General features: G+C 40.1%; 1 protein-coding gene across 1 annotated transcript; it reads left to right on the forward strand.

Moving 5' to 3' along the window:
• Nucleotides 1-757: 757 nt before the first annotated feature.
• On the forward strand, nt 758-19,672 carry LOC141796670 (nuclear factor of activated T-cells, cytoplasmic 2-like). Its single transcript, XM_074677911.1, has 10 exons — nt 758-1,054; nt 3,709-4,693; nt 6,180-6,351; nt 8,824-9,026; nt 9,408-9,580; nt 9,837-9,977; nt 12,374-12,429; nt 14,975-15,107; nt 15,918-16,544; nt 19,432-19,672. Exons 1-10 carry the CDS (start codon nt 943-945, stop codon nt 19,476-19,478), a joined length of 2,649 nt encoding a protein of 882 aa, XP_074534012.1. The 5' UTR covers nt 758-942; the 3' UTR covers nt 19,479-19,672.
• Nucleotides 19,673-19,884: the final 212 nt, after the last annotated feature.

Genomic DNA, 19,884 nt, shown 5'->3' on the forward strand with positions numbered 1-19,884 from the left:
AAATACACAACTACAGAATGAGACAAAACCCAACTGAAAATCCAAACCATGACAACTATTTCTTTTTTCTGCTCATTTTCATTCATTTGAGATTTTTTTGAAAATTTTATATCATACTAAAATTTAGTAGGGTTTATGTTTTATTGGTTGATATAAATTTTAAGGAGACACATGAATCATCTGGTTTGGAGCTCTGAGAGTTGAAATGGTTAAGGAACATGGAAGTGATGTCAGTAAAACGCTGACTGTAGCCCCAATCAGATTCAAATACAGATTTGGAGATACAGTGGTAGGGCAGCTTCTTTAACCACTGCCAAAAGTTGCATAACTGTTAGGGTTATGTCATACTTTTATTCAAAACAGGTATTTTCTTTGGTATTTGTTTTTGTTTGTTTTGGTCTAAATGACTGAGGGGAGGAGATGTCGCTTAATGTGAATTTAAACACCCTGACTGTCTGTGAGCTTGACTTTTCATTACAGGTCTTTACACAACAGAAGGAAATGAGGCCTGTGTGTTCGGAGGTGGTGTGAAGTTGAGCTGCACTTTCATCACACACACACACACACACACACACACACACACACACACACACACACACACACACACACACACACACACACACACACACACACACACACACACACACACACACACTCACAAAGGCTGGGACACACCTCCTGTCGGCTCATGAGCAGCAGTGACAGGAAGCGTCTGTCGCCTCTCATTTTCTCATGTCGTGCTGTTGGATGTCATATTTGAGCAGCTGCACATGTTTAAAACAGAGAAAGAGAAGACGAACTACTGATTCCTGTGTTTGGATTTTTATTTATGTAATTTTTGCCGACAGACTAACTAACTTGGTGGGCTTGAAAGTTCTTCTACTTTTTTCTCTATTTTTTTTTTCTTGTGCGACATATCATTTGAGAAACTAAAAGCTGGAGATGACTTCTGGAGGTCTGGGTCTGGGTCAGGACATCAGTCAGGAGGAGCTGGACTTTTCAGACCTGTTCCTGTATAACACAGCTGGAGGAGACTTTCCTGGCAGTGACAATGGTGTGTATTCAGCAGCTTTTTTGATTCATATGTAACATAAAGATCCCTTCCTTGTATTATATAATCACTGAGAGATGTTGACCATGTGGTGTGTTTGTGTTGGACAGCAGTTAAGTGGCTTTGGGATTTCCATCAGGAAGCACTTAGCTGTCAGGTACTGATGTTCACTGGTTATCCTCCTCTTCAGAGTCAAAGAGTCAAAAGGGAAAGCAAGCACAGTCTGAGTTCATTCAGAAAATTAAAGCTGTGCTTTCATAAAGAAGAGTTTTCCCTCAAAACTCTGTTTTCATCAACTTTTACTGTTCAGAAAATTGATCTCTGAGCAAACCCAGTCACCAGTGGGTAGTTTTCACTTTCATCTGTTGAAGAAGTGAAGTTTTCTGTTCTCACACTATACTAGATGTTTGATGTTAACACGTGGGTGAACAAGATTGTAAGAACAGCCAGAATCAGATTTGTTTCTATGTTAAATGTATTTTCAGCTTTCATTTTTACTAATAATATGTTTGATGTGTGTTTGGGGAAATAAGAGGTAAGTGCAGAGATTGGAATATTTAAACTAATGAACGATGCTGCATGTGTTTTAGATATAAAGTGAGGAGAACTGCTCTCGAACAGACAGAACCAAAGAACCTAAAAAGGCGCCTTGATGCAGCACTGATGTGCAGAGCGTCACCAAACCCAACTTTGCGGTGTGCAGCCATGCAAATGCATCAAAGAGTCTCACTCTCTGCTCCCACGAGAACTGTGCACTGTTTTACATTTTGTTGCATGAAAAGTTACAAATTAGACGGAGTGATATGAATATTGGTAACGTCTATTGTAGGGCAGGACACCCAGACATTATCAAGAACAAACCAGCTCTAGAGGTCAGATGATTTGTACTTTAGAGAGCTTGTTTCCTTGCCCGGTACCTGGCCATCAGTATCTGTAGTCAATGGTACCAGCATTTTTGAGTGTGTTTATGTGGTAATAGATTTGAATTTGTTTACTAATTAAATCTCAAAGATTTTTTTAAGTCAACATATTTATTTTTCAATAACCTTGCAATTCTGTGTTCATATCCAGCATGAAGAATCACCTACTCTTTCTCTCCCTCACAGTCACAAGGATGCATTTAGGTACCTAAACGTGGTACCTTTTGGTTTTACGTGAATTAATACTCGGTACTACAGATGGGACTCTGTTGGGACCTATAAAAGTACCTTATTCGGTGCCCATCCCTAGCCTCACCTAGAGATGCACCAACCTGAATCCTGGCATCGGGTACCGACCCTATCCAGTACCTCATAACTGGATCAGGCATCAGTGGTAACGGGCTGTTTAATGGTGCCAATCTTGGTAACCAGCTCTATTCCTTTTTACCTGTGTTTTCTTTGAGTTTGTACCAGAATTTTTGTTGTCATTTAAAAGAACTTGACACAACAGCTAGGGGTGGGTACCGAATTAGGTACTTTTATAGGTACCGACCAAAAGTACCGAGTACCGATTCACGTAAAACCAAAAGGTACCATGTTTAGGTACCTAAATGTATCCTTGTGACTGTGAGGGAGAGGAAGAGTAGGCGATTTTCCGTGCTGGACATTAACACAGCACTGCAAGGTTAAATATTGAAAAATAAATATCTTAGATTGTGAAAAAAAATTCCAACAAATTGATATTTTTTACTACATTGACATGAAAAAAGTAACCAAAAAATTGGTACCGTTGAGTACCGGTACCAGGTACCAAGCATTAGTACTGTGTTGTTTCAAATGTGGAGGGTACCCAATCCCTAACTACAGCTAAGTTATAGTACAATCAAACAAGGCGTTTTGCGCTATTTTATCACAAAATTTTCACTTTGTTTACCGTATGTGGTTACAAACACTTGTGTAATACAATTTTGTACTTGAATGTTACTTCCAATGCACTGTCCTCGTGTTTTTGTCATATAACTAGTCTACAGGGTATACAAGTTTGAAATCCAATGGTAATTTCTAGAAGTTCTGAAGCATTGTTTTACCAAACTGCTTGTAGACATTTAAACACTTAACAGCTTCAATAAATAAATGTCAGCTGCAGTTATTCCATCTATACTCAGTCTTATCCTACAGCAGGGCATGCAGGTTTATATTTCAACACTAGTAACAGATCGGTATTGGTCAATACTCAACGCCCAGAAACGTTAGATTGATGAATCCCAAGCCTCAACGCTTCAGATGTAGAGAAAGCAAACCAAGAGAGTTCTCAAGTCTACTTGTTCAGTTTGTTCAAATTATGTTTGAGTGTTTGGCAACTGAAGTACTTCAAGGTGTGTGTACCCTTTACCCACCTATCGATGTCACATGGGGCTGTTGTCTCCAAAATTATCTAAGTGTATGTTAAAGTAGACTTGATACTTGCAGGTAACACAATAACCTCAAAGGAAATGGTTTACGTGAAAAAAACAAGAGGTGAGAAGTCTTTTTTTTGCCCGGTTTCAGAGACAAGAACTCTTGCAGCAAGCACAGGACTAGATCTTATCTTCTAAGAAGTATCCTGAGATAATATGACAGTGAATTTCAAAGAATTATAAGCATGAAAGGGGGTGTCTCCAGCTATCTAAGGGTAATTCAGGGGAAAAATAGTAAATGAGGGCATGGTTGCACTAAATATCTGCTTGTTTTTATCAGATGACACAGGCGCTCTCCTGCAGAATGAGCAGCAGCCTCCTCTGCTGGTGGTCGACCATCACGCCTCCTTCAACCAACCATCCTGCAGTTTCAACCCCTCTTCCTCCTCCCATGACCCCACCACAGAGCACCTGTCAGGGACAGTGCTGGACTCTCTTGGTCTGACATCAAGACCTGGGAACATTCCTGCTCCCAGCCCCAGGATTGAGATCACTCCATCAGGGGACTCCATCAGCTCTCAGACCCTGGAGCCAAGTCCTGGCAGCAAAGCTCTGGGGGCCTACAGAGAGTGTGTGAGCCCTGCCAGCAGTAACTCCTCCACAGGTTGGCCCGCTGATGCGTACTCGCCTGTGGTTTCACCCTGCCATTCTCCTTCTAATGGAGGCAACGGTGGTGGCATGACGTTATCTGCTTTAGACCTCCTTCCAGGCCTCCAGAGCATCAACACCTCCTCTGCTCACTCCTCTCCCGGAGCTTCGCCTAGAAATAGCATCACAGACGAGACCTATCTTCTGCCACAGCATCAACGCTCTGCCTCACCCCTTCCCCACCAGCGCTCCCGCTCCGCCTCCCCACATGGGAAACGCTCTTACGACCCAGCCGGCTCCTGTCAAGGAGGAACTCCAATCAAGCAGCGTTCCCGAAGCCCCAGCCCCATCCCATCGCCCCATGAGCAACAGGGCTCCTACTACGTCCACCAGTACCAGGCTCAAGCTGAGTTCCAGCCTCCAGCTCAGACTCTGACTCCAGGCTTGGAGGAGATGCTGAGCAGCCTCAGCTCCAGTCTACCTAGAGTGATGACGTCTGCAGGGGTGAGGGACACGTACGGACAGGTCCAGAGACAGGACTGTGCGTATGGGGATGGGCTAGAGTGGGCGTATGAGCAGGAGAGAGCAAGTCGGGCTCCAGAAGTCAAGTCTGAACCCTTGTATGTGATTCCTGCTGTGTGGCCTACTCCTCATCCAGTCCACCATGGAGCATACAGGTGTGCTATTACTCCTCAAAGAGGGTAAACCAAACATTTTACCACTGAACTTAACACAGGAAGTGAGAAAATTTGTGTTTGGTAGATTATTTCTTTGAGCTAACAACGCTTCTTGACAGAATATTTCAAGAAGCATTAGGCCATCAATTCACAAATGTACTGATTGTGTAGTTTGATTTTACAGTGTTGTAGCCTATGGTATTGATGCTAAGACTGGTGCTCTCTTGGTTAAGATGCTATAGGATGCAACACTCCCAGTATTCATATTGGAACAGCTTAAAGGTCCCATATTCTGCTCCTTTCTGCAGTTTAATACGGATCATTGATGTCTTCATGAAATGGTGGTAACATGTTTTGGTCCAAAAAGCCAATAAATCAAGCACAGCAGCATTGTTTCCAGGCTCTCATAGCCCCTCTGTTCAGAACACTCTGATTTAGTGGGCGTGACCTTCATATGTAAATGATCCACCGCCCCGCTCTTCAGCGTTACTGAGAGCGGCACCACGAGCTCTGAGTGCACAATGTTTAGAAAACAGCGAAGCATGTTTACCGTACCATTACAGGCTAAAACAACAGGCTAACTGCAGCTAAAGCTAGCATCCTGAAGCTAACACAGAGACAGGGGGGGACGCTGAGGAAAAGCTTTTACATCTGCTCCACAGCTCACAGCATTGAAAATACTCACATTTCCAGGGTTCGAGGTTTGTTGGTGGATGGTTGGTAATGCGCCTGGATTCAGGACCAGTCTATTCGCTAGCCCTCTGTTGTACTGTCCAAAGCTGGAAAAGCAGTCGGCCGTGAAGTGACTAGCACATACATGCACAGTTTTACTGAGTGTAGCTGGCACATTTCCCTCATAAATGAACTCTAGCCATTTAGTCTTGTCTTCTTCCGAGATGGAAAGCTTGAGCATGGAACTATGTGGCTGTTTACAGACAAAAACAGAGCAGTGATGGCTTTTAAACTTTGGCATTCTCCTCCCCGCTGCTTGAAGGATTTCCCTTCGACAGCGGGGAGAGGAGTGGGCAGGGAAGGGGTTCTGGGTATCTGCTCTGGTGGACCGATCAGATCAGACTTGCTCTTGATTGGTCAAAAAAGGGAATCGCTGATGTCGGCAAATCCCCAAAATCCAAACAGCTCCTTTTAGGTCAGGATTTTACATTCACAAGCACTACTAAGTACAGGTTTTGTCATTAAATATCACATTTTGTGGGCTGGGAGGAAAGCCAAAGACCCACAAATTTAACTAAAAGACTTAATAAAGTGATTTTTGCACAATATGGGACCTTTAAGTACATTTCAGCATCAAGAACCACATCACACTGCAAAAACTGAAATCTTATCAAGTGTTTTTGTCGTGTTTTGAGTAAAAAGTGTCTTATAATACTTGAAGTGAGCCAGATTCACCTGATCGGTCAAGAAAAAATTCCTGCTGTCTGACTTTACATTGTCCTGAATTTGCTCTCTGCCCTGTTTTTCCCCACAGTGGTCTCCCTTTGGCTCCACTTCCATCTTTAGAGTGGCCGCTCCCCAGCCAGTCTGGTCAGTACGAACTTCTCATCCAACAGCATCCCAAATCTTACCACAGAGCTCACTATGAGACTGAGGGCAGCCGTGGAGCCGTGAAGACCCCAAATGGAGGCCATCCACAAATTCAGGTGCTTTTACACTTTACTTTTTGACTTTCAACAAATAATCAATCCTCCCACCAGCACCACGAGGACTGAACATTTTTTGTCACTTTACGCTCGTTTTGTTACCGTTGGATGCCCTGTCTTTATAAAATAAGCCAAGTTTGGCCATTTTTAGCCTGTTGGGAAAGAAGTTATGAATCATTCAGCCTCATGTTATACCGGTAGGACTAGAGAATGACTTTGGGGTATACCGTAGATTTTTGTCTTTTATTTAACTGTGGTTATTGTTGCTGCTCTTACAGCCTATAACACTGGAGAGCACAATTTTCGTTGATTTAGGTCTGACAGCTGCTTTAAACTAATTTTTGGGTGCGGAATCCAAAACTGATCTCAGTTTTTCTCCATCACATCAAGTTTTTGAACTATTGGATCCTGTTTTCTTAAAACATATGAAAAACACTTTACTTAACATAAACACGCTTGTTTTATAAAAAATCTTCAAACATCTACATACAGTGAAATATGAAAGAAACCAAAATGACTGCAATGTTTATTTAATACTATTATGTTTTTACAAAGGATATGGCTATGGAAATAGTTACAAGCTTTGAAAGCTAAAAAAAAATCTGTGGAATTTTGCTGTGGAGAAAAAACTTGACGTGCTAGAAAAAAACTGACTGCAATTTTGGAGTCAGCACGCCAATTTTATTTCTAATCAGCATTAAAAACTAACTCAACAGAATTCAAATTAACAAAACAATAGTGTCCTTGGCCTGTGGCCAAGGACACCTTCTTGCTCTGCTAGAAGGTGTCCTCAGCTCAGGCCTCAGACCCTAATTACTGTAATGTAACAACTTTTTTGGGTAAAAAGCAGTGAAATATGTCACTACTGAAAATATGGTAACGAAGTGTAGTTCCTTTTTCAGTTGGGCACAACATTACTTTTCCCAGGGACTGATTTGACAGCCTTTACGTAGGCCTATACACGTTTAGGAATTGAGATTGGGTTCTGCCCAAAGTCGAGCACCATAAAAGTAAAAGTTAATCAATCAATCAATCAAAACCATGTTTATGAAGTGATTTTCAAACAAAAGAGGTAACGCAAAGTGCTTTATAGTGCAGTTAAAAACAATTAAAAACATGCCCACCCAACCTTGAAACCCAGGGTAAACAGTCGCACACAGTCACCTAGTGCAACATACACACACACACACACACACACACACACACACACACACACACACACACACACACACACACACACACACACACACACATATATAGATAAAGCTGATAAAGTTGAGTTGAGTACAGATGAACCGAAGGGGGAAGCACCATTAGAGGAGCCGTCTGCACCAGGAGCAGAGAGCCGGCCACAGCCACAGGAGCCCCAGCCCAGGCCCCAGAGGAGGGGGAGTAGTATGACAGGCCCCTGCAACCACAGCCGACCACCACTCCCAGTGGAGAGGGCTCCCCAGAGGAAACACTGGGGGTAGTTAAAAATACTTAAGGGATAAAAACATGTAAAAAAAAAACTAAGGTATGAATAAGACAAGACTAAAAAATAGTGAAGGTACTTGTAGATAAACATAAAATGAGAAACCTAGGCAACTTAAAAATAAATAAATGAATAAAATAAACAAATTCTAACCAAAGGCTAATCTAAAAAGGTGGGTCTTGAGCTTGTTCTTAAAAAACATGAATGCTCTCTATGGCCCTAAGATCCTATGTAACAAGTAATGAGTAACATAAAAAGTTTCTTTGCATAGACGGTAACTAAGTAAGGTAAGGGACTGCTTTTTGCAGAAGTAACGTGTAAAAAGCTAACACTACTTTTTAAAAGTAACTTCCCCAACACTGGTGCCCATTGAGGGCCGTTGCTGTATGATGCACTAAAATGTTATATTATTTTATCAAACATTTAAGGATCAAAGCAACAAATCTGCTTCAAAACATACACAGTAACAGTAATACATCTGTATATAGTAAAGGTTGTTTACTAAATTTTGCAATTTAAGGCCCACTCAGAGTTGAAATCCTGGCTTGGTCCCTGGTGTGGTGTATCACTCTCTCTTTACATCTGTGTCGATGCTAATTTTTCAGAACGGAAATGAAGCAGCAGGATAGAAAACACATGATTGTATCTCTTGGATGGTGTTGTCTTTATGTAAAGCAGACAGTCATGCAAATGAAGATGGAGCCTCGTGTCACTTCTCCCACAACACAAGGGCGTTTATTTGGATGTGTGTTTTAAACACTCCTGATGAAGACAGTTAGTTTTAATGCCATCCCATGAATGGTTTTACTCCTGTCGAGTCAATAAACCATGAGAGTGAGTTGTATGCCAAGCAGTGTTCTTGTTACACCACTTAGATAGTGACCTGTGAAATTACCCCCACAGGAGAATAGATTTAACACGCTGTTGTAAACATTAATTGTATTATAGTCAGTTTAATTCAGTGTGAAGCATTTAATCCCCTCTTTTGCCGTCACCAGCTTCAGGGATACCAAGGCACAGCTCCCCTGGCGCTGCAGGTCTTCATAGGGACAGCCGATGAGAGGCTCCTGAAGCCGCACGCCTTCTACCAAGTCCACCGCATCACAGGGAAGACGGTCACCACGCCCAGCATTGAGAGGATGATCAACGGGACCAAAGTGTTGGAGATACCTCTGGAGCCAAAGAACCACATGAGAGTGACGTGAGTAGCAGAAAACTACAAAAAAATTTTTTTTTTGATATCTACTGTTATTCTTGGCATTGTCGTCTTTTTGCTCATGAACAGTTGCTGTTGGTTGAAACAAAAACTAACACTTTGCCTGCCAAGACTTTTTAAGAAACTCCCGCTTACAGTAGCAAATAAACTTGGCGCAAGATGACTCACCAAATGAATATAGAAAGAAACAGATCTTCATAAAAAATGTCAAAGGTTTACAGTAAACCTTACGAACCAACGTCACAAATGAACAACAAGAGTAAAGAAAAAAAACAGTGCAAAAGCGAAAGATGAGGAAAATGTTAAGACACTTTTTGGACTAGTTTCATAAACTCAGAATCTTTACTGTCATTTTTATAACCGCAGGATCGACTGTGTGGGAATCCTGAAGCTGAGAAACGCTGACATTGAGCTGAGGAATGGCGAGACCGACATAGGGCGGAAAAACACACGAGTGCGTCTGGTGTTTCGTGTCCACGTTCCTCAACCTGGAGGCCAGCTCGTCTCTCTTCAAGTTGCATCTGATCCCATTGAATGCTGTAAGAAGAGTTTAATCCTGACCGTCTACATTTTCTTCCCTCTTATTATATCATACACTGTTTAAAATAACATTTCATCTATCTTAATTTGACTTTATTTGAACTTGAATCTGAGAGTGACTCCCTGATTTAACGACACTTATTCAGGTAGAACAATGAATATTAATTCTGCTTCATTACACGTTGACTTTATACCAGTTTTAGATTATTACTTGTGTGCAGTCTTTCAAACAGCTGTGTCTCCCTGTCTTCTCAGCCCAGCGCTCAGCTCAGGAGCTCCCTGCAGTTGAGAGGCAGGACCTGGACCGGTGCTCTGTACTTGGTGGTCAACAAATGGTCCTTACTGGGCAGAATTTTACCTCAGACTCCAAAGTGATTTTCTCAGAGAAGACACAAGGTGAGCACCCCAAGACTGATCACCTGTTACTTTCTGGTGATGGTCTGGTGTAACATTTCTTCAACAATCAGATGCCAACAGTTGGCAATGGTAAAACACAGCTATTTATTAACTTAACAAGACAGAAAAAAAAATATATATATATATATGTATATATATATATATATATATATATATATATATATATATATATATATATATATATATATAGATATATAGATATATAGATATTTGTCTGTTATTTAATTTGGCTTATTATTGTATTCTATGGAAGCCCGGTTGTGACAAGTGAAAAAAAAGACAAAACTTGGCCCAATTGAAGACAAATCCCATGCATCAAGTCATAAAAGTAGAAAAATAGAAAAAAAATGTTAGTCAGGCGATTAAAAAAATAATCTAATTAACTACAGGATTTGTAATTAATTAATCTAATTAATCACATTTTAATATCATATCTGCTTAAGGTCCCTAAATAAAGAATTTGAATTCTAGGACATTACAAAATTGTAGTGCATGACTAATCAAATAATACACGAAGAAGAGGAGATTTATAAATTCACATTTTTTAAACTAGCTGATGTTAAAATGTTCACTGCCATTGACGTCTAAAAACGTCAATTCGATTGCAACCATTAACTGCGTCTAAACAAGTAAATTATGTTTTTCAGTGAGGGGAGGCAGGGTCAAGTGGCGCTTATCAATCAAAATCGTGCTCATAAACTACTGTGGGTGAGAGCGGTGTGCTCTTGGGACGAGAGCTCAGCTTGGATATGAGGAGAAGATGTGAAATGACAGAGACATAGCGAGACGCTGCAAGTCAGAAGAGTTCAGGCAGCTCACGCTCCAACCGAGGATGTGTCCCGGTAGTTCAGAGAGAAAAAGCGGCGTGGTTGTGAGATCATGGAGAGGATCAAAGGATGGAGCGTCGAGATGAACATGATCAAAAAAAGAACATTCTGTCTGTTTTTTGGCTCGAAAACAGGAAGAGAGACATGAAAGAAGAGAGTCCACTCTTCTTAGGTAGTTTTGGTGTTTACATAGTCATAGAAAGCAATATTATTTGGATCTTAAACGATTGTGCAAGATACTCTGAAAATGGCTGGCAGCCACTGAGTTAAAGTCGAAATCATGACATATAAAGTCACAGTTAAGGGGAAAAAAAGTTGCAATTGTGAGTAATGAAGTCAAAGTCAAAAGATTAAAGTCATATCTATGAGGTAAATGCCAAAAATGTCAGATATGATTTATACAGAAAGTTGAAATAAAGAAAAAATGAGGTCAAATTTCGGGACTTTTTATCTCATACTCATCAAGGCCAAATCTTCCTCTTTTCTGTTAAGCCAAGCGGCTTCCAGATTAAGTTATCTTCTACTTGGAATCTGAATGCTGTTTAGATCACCTGATCAAAGCACCTTCATCAGCAGCTGTCTCACATCTTGATAATCACACTCTTTATGCTGCTGTCACAGTCAGCAGGCTACAGGAATGGCACATACTGTATGAGCTCAATACTGAATACACAAATGTCCACTGCATGTTTCAGTGTGTGTGTTTATGAGAAAGATATTGTTGTGTTTTGTCAAGGCGTGGTTGTTGCGTTTGTATATTTACTTTCTGTGATTAAAATAGACTCATATATAGTAGATCATCAGTGTGGCTGAGGCCCACATATATCCTGCTCTTGTGTATCCACCTGCTTGAACTGTGTGTTTCAGATTATTTGCATGTCGCCCAGGCAGCTTTTAGTGACGCACATCTTCCTCCAGCCCACACGTTTTACTTTGATTAACCAGCACATTAGATCAAATCTGCACAGTTTAACTGGAGGTGACAACTTTTATTTATTTCAGTATGGAAATGTCTCACCTTGTTACTGCTCCCTCTGCCCACACAGTGTCGTCGGGTTGTTTGGTTTGAGAGCAGGATGGGTACAGTCAAATGCATGTAAGGCCGCTCTGTTGCTTGGCGTGGGGTTTTCATGCAACAGGATGTGGTTAGACAGACTGATAAAGACTCAGACCCAGAACACCGGCTTTGTTTTTTTTTTTTTTTTTTTCAAAGCGTGGGTGGAAAAAAGGCGCAGCAGGTAAAAAAACGAGGTGGGAGTTATCGCTTCAAAAATAACGGGGAAACCTGTTTCCATTGTCTGTTAATCTTCTTAAACTTGCACTTGAAGTAAAGTTTTAACATTTTTGATATTTCAAGATTAATCTTTCTGGGTCTAAACTAGTACACACATATGCATCTTGTGCTTACACACCAACACCCACTGGGTGAAGTTCAAGGCCAATGATGTATCTGCATGACAAATGTAGCATTTAAGATTAAAAACAGCCTGTAAAAGTGACAAAATGTGTATCTCAAACACCTTCAAACTTTCATTTTTCTGATTCTAGATGGAAAGCAGCTCTGGGAGGTGGAGGCCACTGTCGACAGAGACAAGACACAAGCTGTGAGTTGATTTTAAGCTTCCTTTGCTGTCCCGTGACTACAGGAGGTTGACCTTTGTACCTTCTCTACCACTGTTTGAAATTCACAGGTGCAAACTGAAAACAAAAATGCAAAACCTCAGGCTGCACTTCCATTTTACAACCAGAGGTGTTAAGTAACAAAGTAAAAGTCCTTTGTTACGTTGCTTAAAGGGGCTGTGAGGAGTTTAAAGTGATCTTGATCTCCCTTCAAGATATATGCCTGATCATAATCCACACTTTGAAAAAGATTATCAGCACCAATATTGCAGGTTACAGGCTATTTTAAATAGCTATTTCTTAGCTTCCCGATCGTGTCGTCCAAGACCAGATTTATTCACGGCACGTCTAGGTCTCTATGACAACACCACACCGGCTGACGAAGTTTAGTAGTGAGAAGAGAGAAAACACATAGATCTGTGTTTTTCCCTGCTGAAAATGATTTCTATGATTAATTTTGTAGTCATGGTGGAAACTGGAGCCTAACTGTCAGACAGAAAAAGGACAAAAGAGCAGAAGAAAGATAAACAGGAGAGAGATAGAGCACGAGCTAAAGGCTAGTTAGCCTTTAGCTTGGGCTGTATCATTCTATAACACAGGAGCTAAACTGTTTGTGCTAATGTTCATTCCAACCCACAGTCAGCAGTTATTCTGCAGTGGTCTGTTCAAACTTGAGAGCCTATCAATAAAATGAAGAGTGAGGTTATGTTAGCTCTGATTGGTAGATGATTAGCAGGACATAGCTAACCAGGATTTGCTGACGTTGCACATTACAGACATGTCTTAAAGCACCTGGCTGCCAGCTGTGCTGAACATAAAAGGTTACTAAACTGCTTACAAACTGACAGTGTTAGCTTGTTGTCATATTAGCCTACAGATACGTCAGAGCACTGGGCTGCCAATGTTGCGTACATATAGGTGGCTACTAAAACATTTGTTTGATGTCATGTTTCAAACTGAAGCACTACGTAACTGTACTGATAAACTTGAACAAAGAAAATTTGTTACGATCTGATCTCCATTTAATTCCAAAACAAACACATGCTTCACTTAAAGTAATTTACTACAGTGTGTGTGAGACTCTGGGCCAGAAGGTGGCGAGGGAGTGCAATTAAAACAGATCATCCTCATAGCATCTTTAAGTTGAAATTTGGGGTATTTATGCTTTGCTGGAGCAGTTATTTTTTAGCTGACTTTTTACTTGTACTGTTTACATTTTCAGACTAATATCTGTTCTTTCTACTCCTTACATTTTAAAAATTGCCTTGTTACTCCTGATTCATTTTGGCTTTTTTATTCCAGCCTGTCATCCAAAAGAAAAAAACAACAACACAAACACACACAAAAAAAAAAGAACTTATCTAGATAAATTGCACCATTCGGATAGGGTAGACTGGATTGTGGTTGGATCAGAGGTATAAATGTAACACTGTCTAAGCATGAGCCAGAATAATAAGGCCGTTTAGGTTCTCACTCAAACCACCTACTGAGTACAGCGGCTCCCTTTAGGAAAAACATAACAATTATTCAGAAAATGATCTACAGAAACCTTAAATTACGTATACTTTGGTCTGACACTAAGTAGAAAATTATTTTGACTTACACGGTGGCAGTGCGCTCCCTCAGTAAAATCATAGGGGAAACACTGCAGGTGTTGTGTCTAAATAAAGTAATAAACATTTTTGCTAGCCTCGTTTACTTTAAAGCCACCCAGCCCATGTTTCACAAGACCCTATTGGTCAATATCCACATTTTAACACTTTATAGTCATTATGGCCTTTAAGAGTGCACTTTAACCCCCCTTCTACTTTTATACTTTAAGTAGTTTTGAAACCAGTACTTTTACACTTTTACTTATCATCCTGAGACCCAAGCTTTAGTCTGGAGTGCATTTTTTATTTCTCCTTGCTATTTGGGACAAGTAAGATCTAATAAATATAATAACTAAACTTAGGCTTTGTACAGCAAGTTTATTTAATTGTGTTATGAGTTTCCTATTAGTTATGTGTTATGTGTGTTATTGTACTTTGTGTCTGTTTTAACTGTGTGTGATATGTTGTATTGTAGGCCTTTTATAACCATACATGTAATGTTTTTTAAGTATTTTATTGTATTTGAAAACTTAATGTTTACATTTTAGGCTGCCTTTCTGACAACTAGCCAGGGACTAGAGCTAGAAACTAGCTGAAAAGGTAGTTTCTAAAGGCTAATGCTGCCTCTTGTACTGTATAGTAAATTAAAGGGACTGTCCACGAAACAATAAACAAATAAACTAAACTACTTAAATATGCTGTTATTTTCACTGAAGTGGGTGTGAGGTTGTGATGTCACCAAAAGATGACTCTAAATCTGGCTGATAAGGTCAAAGTTTAGGAGGGGAGGCAGAAATATTAAGTCCACATATGTGGACACAGGGTCTTAGGAGGTTAAGTAAAAAGCTCTGACTAACTGACTAGTTAATGACTTTTAGTTGCCTACTCTTCTGGTTGCCTTTTGATCTTTTTCTAATCTTTTACTATCCCTCTCCAGAACATGCTTTTTGTTGAGGTCCCACCTTATCATCAGCAGACCATCGCCCACCCCGCCAAAGTCAACTTCTACGTCGTCAACGGGAAGAAGAAACGCAGTCAGCCACAGCACTTCATCTACACACCTCTAATAGGTAAACACAGACACTTGCACGCTACAACTGAGAGCTACTTTACACTCATGCCAGTTGATCAAGACAGGGATAAACATAGATTAGAAACATAATGATGCTAGAGTGATGAATGTATTCAAAATCATCTTAATACAGGAAATAAGAACACTATTCATCTTCCACTCTTATTGCCGTACTCCATTCATCCTGACAACAAGTTTCAGTCTCTGTTCTCCGTTTACTGTTTCAGTTTTACAAGAAATGAGCCTGAAGCTCTTAGCAGTGAAATGCAGCCACACTGAGGGAAAGTACTTTCACCAGCTCTTATAATGGGAAATTTGTGATACTTTCACTAAATCTCTTAACTCCTACATGTAGTTCTCACAGTTCATAAGCAAACGTATTCTTTCATTCAAAATGAGTCATAATGTTTCATATTTCAGGAAAGAGACATGGTTAACTGGGTAAAACTAAACTGTGTTAGCTGAGGAGGGATAGAAAAACATAAATTACACTCTTATTTTACAACTTATGGCAATATTTTCCTTTAAATGACCCAATAAGACTATGCTTTATCGGTATTATTATAGTAAGGAATTGGTAAACTGGTAATTGATGAGAGCAAGTTAGGAGTGCAAATTAGCTCAAACCAGCGCTGCTAACTTTAGGACAACAACGTCTTCACATGGGGCACGCAACTTAACCACTTGACTGAACCAACACCCAAAAGTCCTTCTGTTTTGATAAAGTAGCACAGCTGTTTTCGACGGCATAAACGCCTACATTAATCTCTCACTTCCTGATCATCTCTGTGTGTTTTTTAAATTCCAGCAATCAAAACTGAACCTCTCGATGACTTCACTTTGAATTCATACGCCTATTCCGACAACCAGACCCTGTCCAGCCTCTCCGTGAAGTCCCTCTACCATCCCCTGGAACAGGACAGCAACCTGCAGACTCTGAATGTCTCGCCAACACTGTACCATCTAACCACTGTGGACCCCAGAGCTCACGTGTTGATCCCTGACCCACTGGACGACCATCCAGTCTACTACCAGTCCAGAGCTGGCACTCTGATCAACAGCTCCATGATGTACCAAACTCCAAACCAGCAACGTTACAGCAACTGTGGGACCCCCATGGCCCCTCACTCTTCCCCCACTTCCAGCCAGTGTGTCGCAGCCAGAGCTCCTGTGGGGAAACTGGGAGATCATCATCTGGCTGGTGATCTGTTTGAGGTCGGTTTGGTGTCGAGACATCAGTCAGTGCTACCGCTAGGAAAGTCCCCACCTTTAGGATACATCCAAAGCCAAGCTCCAGTGAAGGCTGGAAGCAGGGTGGATGCAGGGGGCCTCGGTCTGACCCAGATCAGCTCCAGTGGAGGAAACCATGAGGATCAAGGTCCAGAGAGGGTCACCATCAAACAAGAAATCAACCGCTATGCTTACCTAGAGGATGGTGAGAATAAATGACTTACTGTCTTTTTCTTCCTTTTTTTTTAAATACTTTATAGCTTTCCAAATATAATCACGTAAAATAGACAAACAAGACAACAAAAGAAACTGCCAACACCAACCATAGACTGTCAAAAAAATGGACGCCATCTTGCTCAGCTCGAAGTGAGGGCACCACGAACCAACTGCTCCCCCTGGTGACTGGCTGCAGTGTAGGTCAAAAAATATGACTCTCCAGTCATTCCAGATGGGCTGTGGTCAAACTTTTAAAAATTAATACACCTCGTAGAAAAGTTTCTCACGTCCAATTGCTGTGATGATTTGAAAATATCATTTGGCTACTTTGTATTCAAGTCCTCTTTTTCCTGAAGAGTTTTGCTTTTATTAGTTATAAGAGGTTAAAAACAAGGTTTTACGTCACGTTTAACAACGATTGACAGATGGGAGGTAGAGTCAAGAAGTGATAAAACTTTTGAAAGAAAAAAATACATAATATTTTTGTCACCTGGCTCCACTCAGATTCTCCTAGAATCCCTCACAGTCTCTACTGCACAGACTCTGGCTGCACAACTGCTACAATGGCTGCGCCTGTGACAGGGGAATTTTGGCTTCAAAACCATACAATAGGAAATGGCAGAGCCATGCTGTCCACTCTATATACAGTCTATGAAACCAACAAATGAAAGAATGTATACAGAAATATAAATAGGCATGTCAGTCCACACATTAACACAAGAGTCCAGAAAAGGGCCATGTAGTCAAAGATCGAGTCCATAAGGCCGAGATCAAGAGAGGTTGAAGCTTCACTGTTCAAAGCACCAGGTGTTGAGTATAACACAAGTTCAACACAGTTCAATGCAGTTAGTCCTGAGTTTGCTACCTGTCCCTCTGGATATAGTAAATAAAAGGGCCCCAAGTGTCCAGGCACCTGTAGCGAGTGTCCGACAGAGTTTACCAAATCTCGTCCAAATATATAGAAGAAACCATGTCATTCAACCATTGTTTCAAATATGGAGGAGAAACCGATTCCTAATCCCTTATAATAATCCGTTTTGCAACAACCATAGCAAACGTGAGGGCTTGTTTAAGTGTCGAGAGAAGGGTAAGAGAAACTTTGAACAGCCAATTTTTATTATAAGACTGTCAGGAATCATCTGCATAGCATATAAATCACTGTTCAGATGAAAAATGTCATCCCAACAATTCCTATGCTTAGGGCGGAACCAAAAAAGGTCAGCAGATCTATAATTATCACACATCTGAGAGACAGAGGGAAAAATCTTGTTCAGTTTGGTCTTTGAGAAGTGTAGCCTTTTTATTTGTTCTTTAACAGAGTGAGGATGCTTTTATTAAAGTGCTTGTCTGCATAAAAGATCAGCCTAACATCCATCTGTCTCTATAAATCTGATAACCAAGCCTATTGGGGATTTTTACAGATACTTTTGCTTGTGAATTACAGAATTTTTTTTTTTTTTTTTTTTTTTTTTTTTTTAATGGAATGAGTTTGGCAAATGGCTTTAGCCAGCAGCCACAGAACTATGTCTGATCCAAATACTTGCTCTAAAGGTTTTGGGGTGTTTTTTAAGGCATCAGTCAGGCAAAGAGTCTTTTTTGAGGGTGTGACAAGCTGTGCTGCACATCCTGCAACCAAAAATAACAATACTGTCCTCATGTAAAAAATATTTCTTTGGAAATTCTGAAAATTGTATCCCTATGGTCAAAGGAAAAAGGTTTTCTAAGCTTTAAACAAAAAGATAAATTTCTGTGGAGTTGAAAGCGGCAAGGCCTGAGCATTTTGCAAAGGTGTTGCTATCTCTCTTGCAGGGATATTCCTGTCTCTTTTTAAAAATGCTTATCTCATGCTTTATTTATTTTCTGACCATCTTAATAGTTTGGCTGATTGGGTGTTGTTATAGTTGATAAAACAACAAAATTGAAAGTTATTGTACAAATTGTACTTTCAGCATGCATGATAAAGCCAGGGAGTTGGGTAATTGTGGTCCAGTTTGCAAATGCATACAAGCATGCAGCAACTGTAGTTTGCAAATCCTGCCTTGTGGTTTTTTGATGGGCTTGTGGATTCACCTTCTTTTCTCTCTCAAAAATGCAAGCAAGCACAAAATGACTTTGAGGTTTTACAACTTTTTTTTTTTTTTCTCTTTATGAAGTTATATAAATTGCTAAACAACCTGAATGACAAAGTTCAAAAAGGCAACACTACAAACATTTGTTACACCCTGACCAAGTCTGTTACGAGGGCAGAGTTTCTAACACCTCTGACATCAAAGCTAGAAGCAGGAAGTGTACTGTATCGAAAAAGACACATTTCAGGGCTTCTGTGGTTTTAAAAGTGTCAGATACAAACAGGAGTAACAATGCCAGTTTAGGTAAATGAAGCAAAATGTTAGACTAAGCATCACAAGAAACCTAATTATAATAGTTTCACTTTGATGCAACTCCAAAGAACACATTCCTTTAGCCTAAAACACATGATTGTATGTAAAAGAAGAAGAAGAAAATAATCAATAACTTTAAAATTTCTTTTTGTTTTCAAATGTTTCATCCTGCAGCTTTTTGTAAGACAAAGAAATATTACATCAGCTCAGAAAACAAACTCAATGTGCATCTGTGTTCAGTAAAACGGTGACATCTAGAGGAAGATGAAAGGACTGCAATTTCTTAAAACCATAGTAGATATTTCAGGTCAGTCAAGTCATTTCAACTTTATATTTGTGTGTGGTGGGGTGAAATTTGTTTCTCCAGGATTGTAATACTAAAGTAGAATACAAGTTTTCTGAAACATTTTGTCGGTATGAATCCTCTTTGCCTCATTTTGCCTGTTACTTTTGTTCTTGATAACAAATTTGCTTACACCTGCTATTCTTTTTCAGTGAACGACATCATAAGAAGAGACCTCAAAGGACATAATGGAGATTGATACTGGACATCTACAGCTGCAATATTGTCCAAAAGTTTTTATCGACAATAAATGCAGAGGCTGTGTGCAGATGTTTGCAGAACGACATAAAAATATGTCTCTTGTAAAATTAGAATAATATTCATTTTGACCTTGTTTCTGTGGAACTATGTAGAGGATCTATTCACCCGGCAATATCCAGCTTTTAAATTCAGCTACAGCACTGTACATTTAAACCAGGTCAGCAGTGTAAGCCTTATTTTATATGTACTATAGCTTTGGCATCAGCTACTGTTTTACCTATGCTATGTGCCTCTTCTTTGTTTACAAATTTGTACCATTGCTCCTTGAAAACATGTATAATATATTTTATACTGAATAAACCTTTTTGTATGAATCAGTGTGAACACCTGACTGAAAATAATCA

The sequence above is a fragment of the Halichoeres trimaculatus genome, unplaced genomic scaffold (assembly GCF_033239565.1).
Source record: "Halichoeres trimaculatus isolate MK-OKI-2021-1 unplaced genomic scaffold, fHalTri1.1 fHalTri1_scaffold_1, whole genome shotgun sequence".
Classification (NCBI taxonomy): Eukaryota; Metazoa; Chordata; class Actinopteri; order Labriformes; family Labridae; genus Halichoeres; species Halichoeres trimaculatus.

What these genes read in the sequence shown, in the direction of transcription:
- LOC141796670 (XM_074677911.1), top strand. Translation starts at nt 943, where the DNA reads ATGACTTCTGGAGGTCTGGGTCTGGGTCAGGACATCAGTCAGGAGGAG. An exon ending in GAGGCCATCCACAAATTCAG is followed by an intron (nt 6,352 to 8,823) that starts GTGCTTTTACAC and finishes TGCCGTCACCAG; the next exon opens with CTTCAGGGATACCAAGGCAC. An exon ending in AAGAACCACATGAGAGTGAC is followed by an intron (nt 9,027 to 9,407) that starts GTGAGTAGCAGA and finishes TTATAACCGCAG; the next exon opens with GATCGACTGTGTGGGAATCC.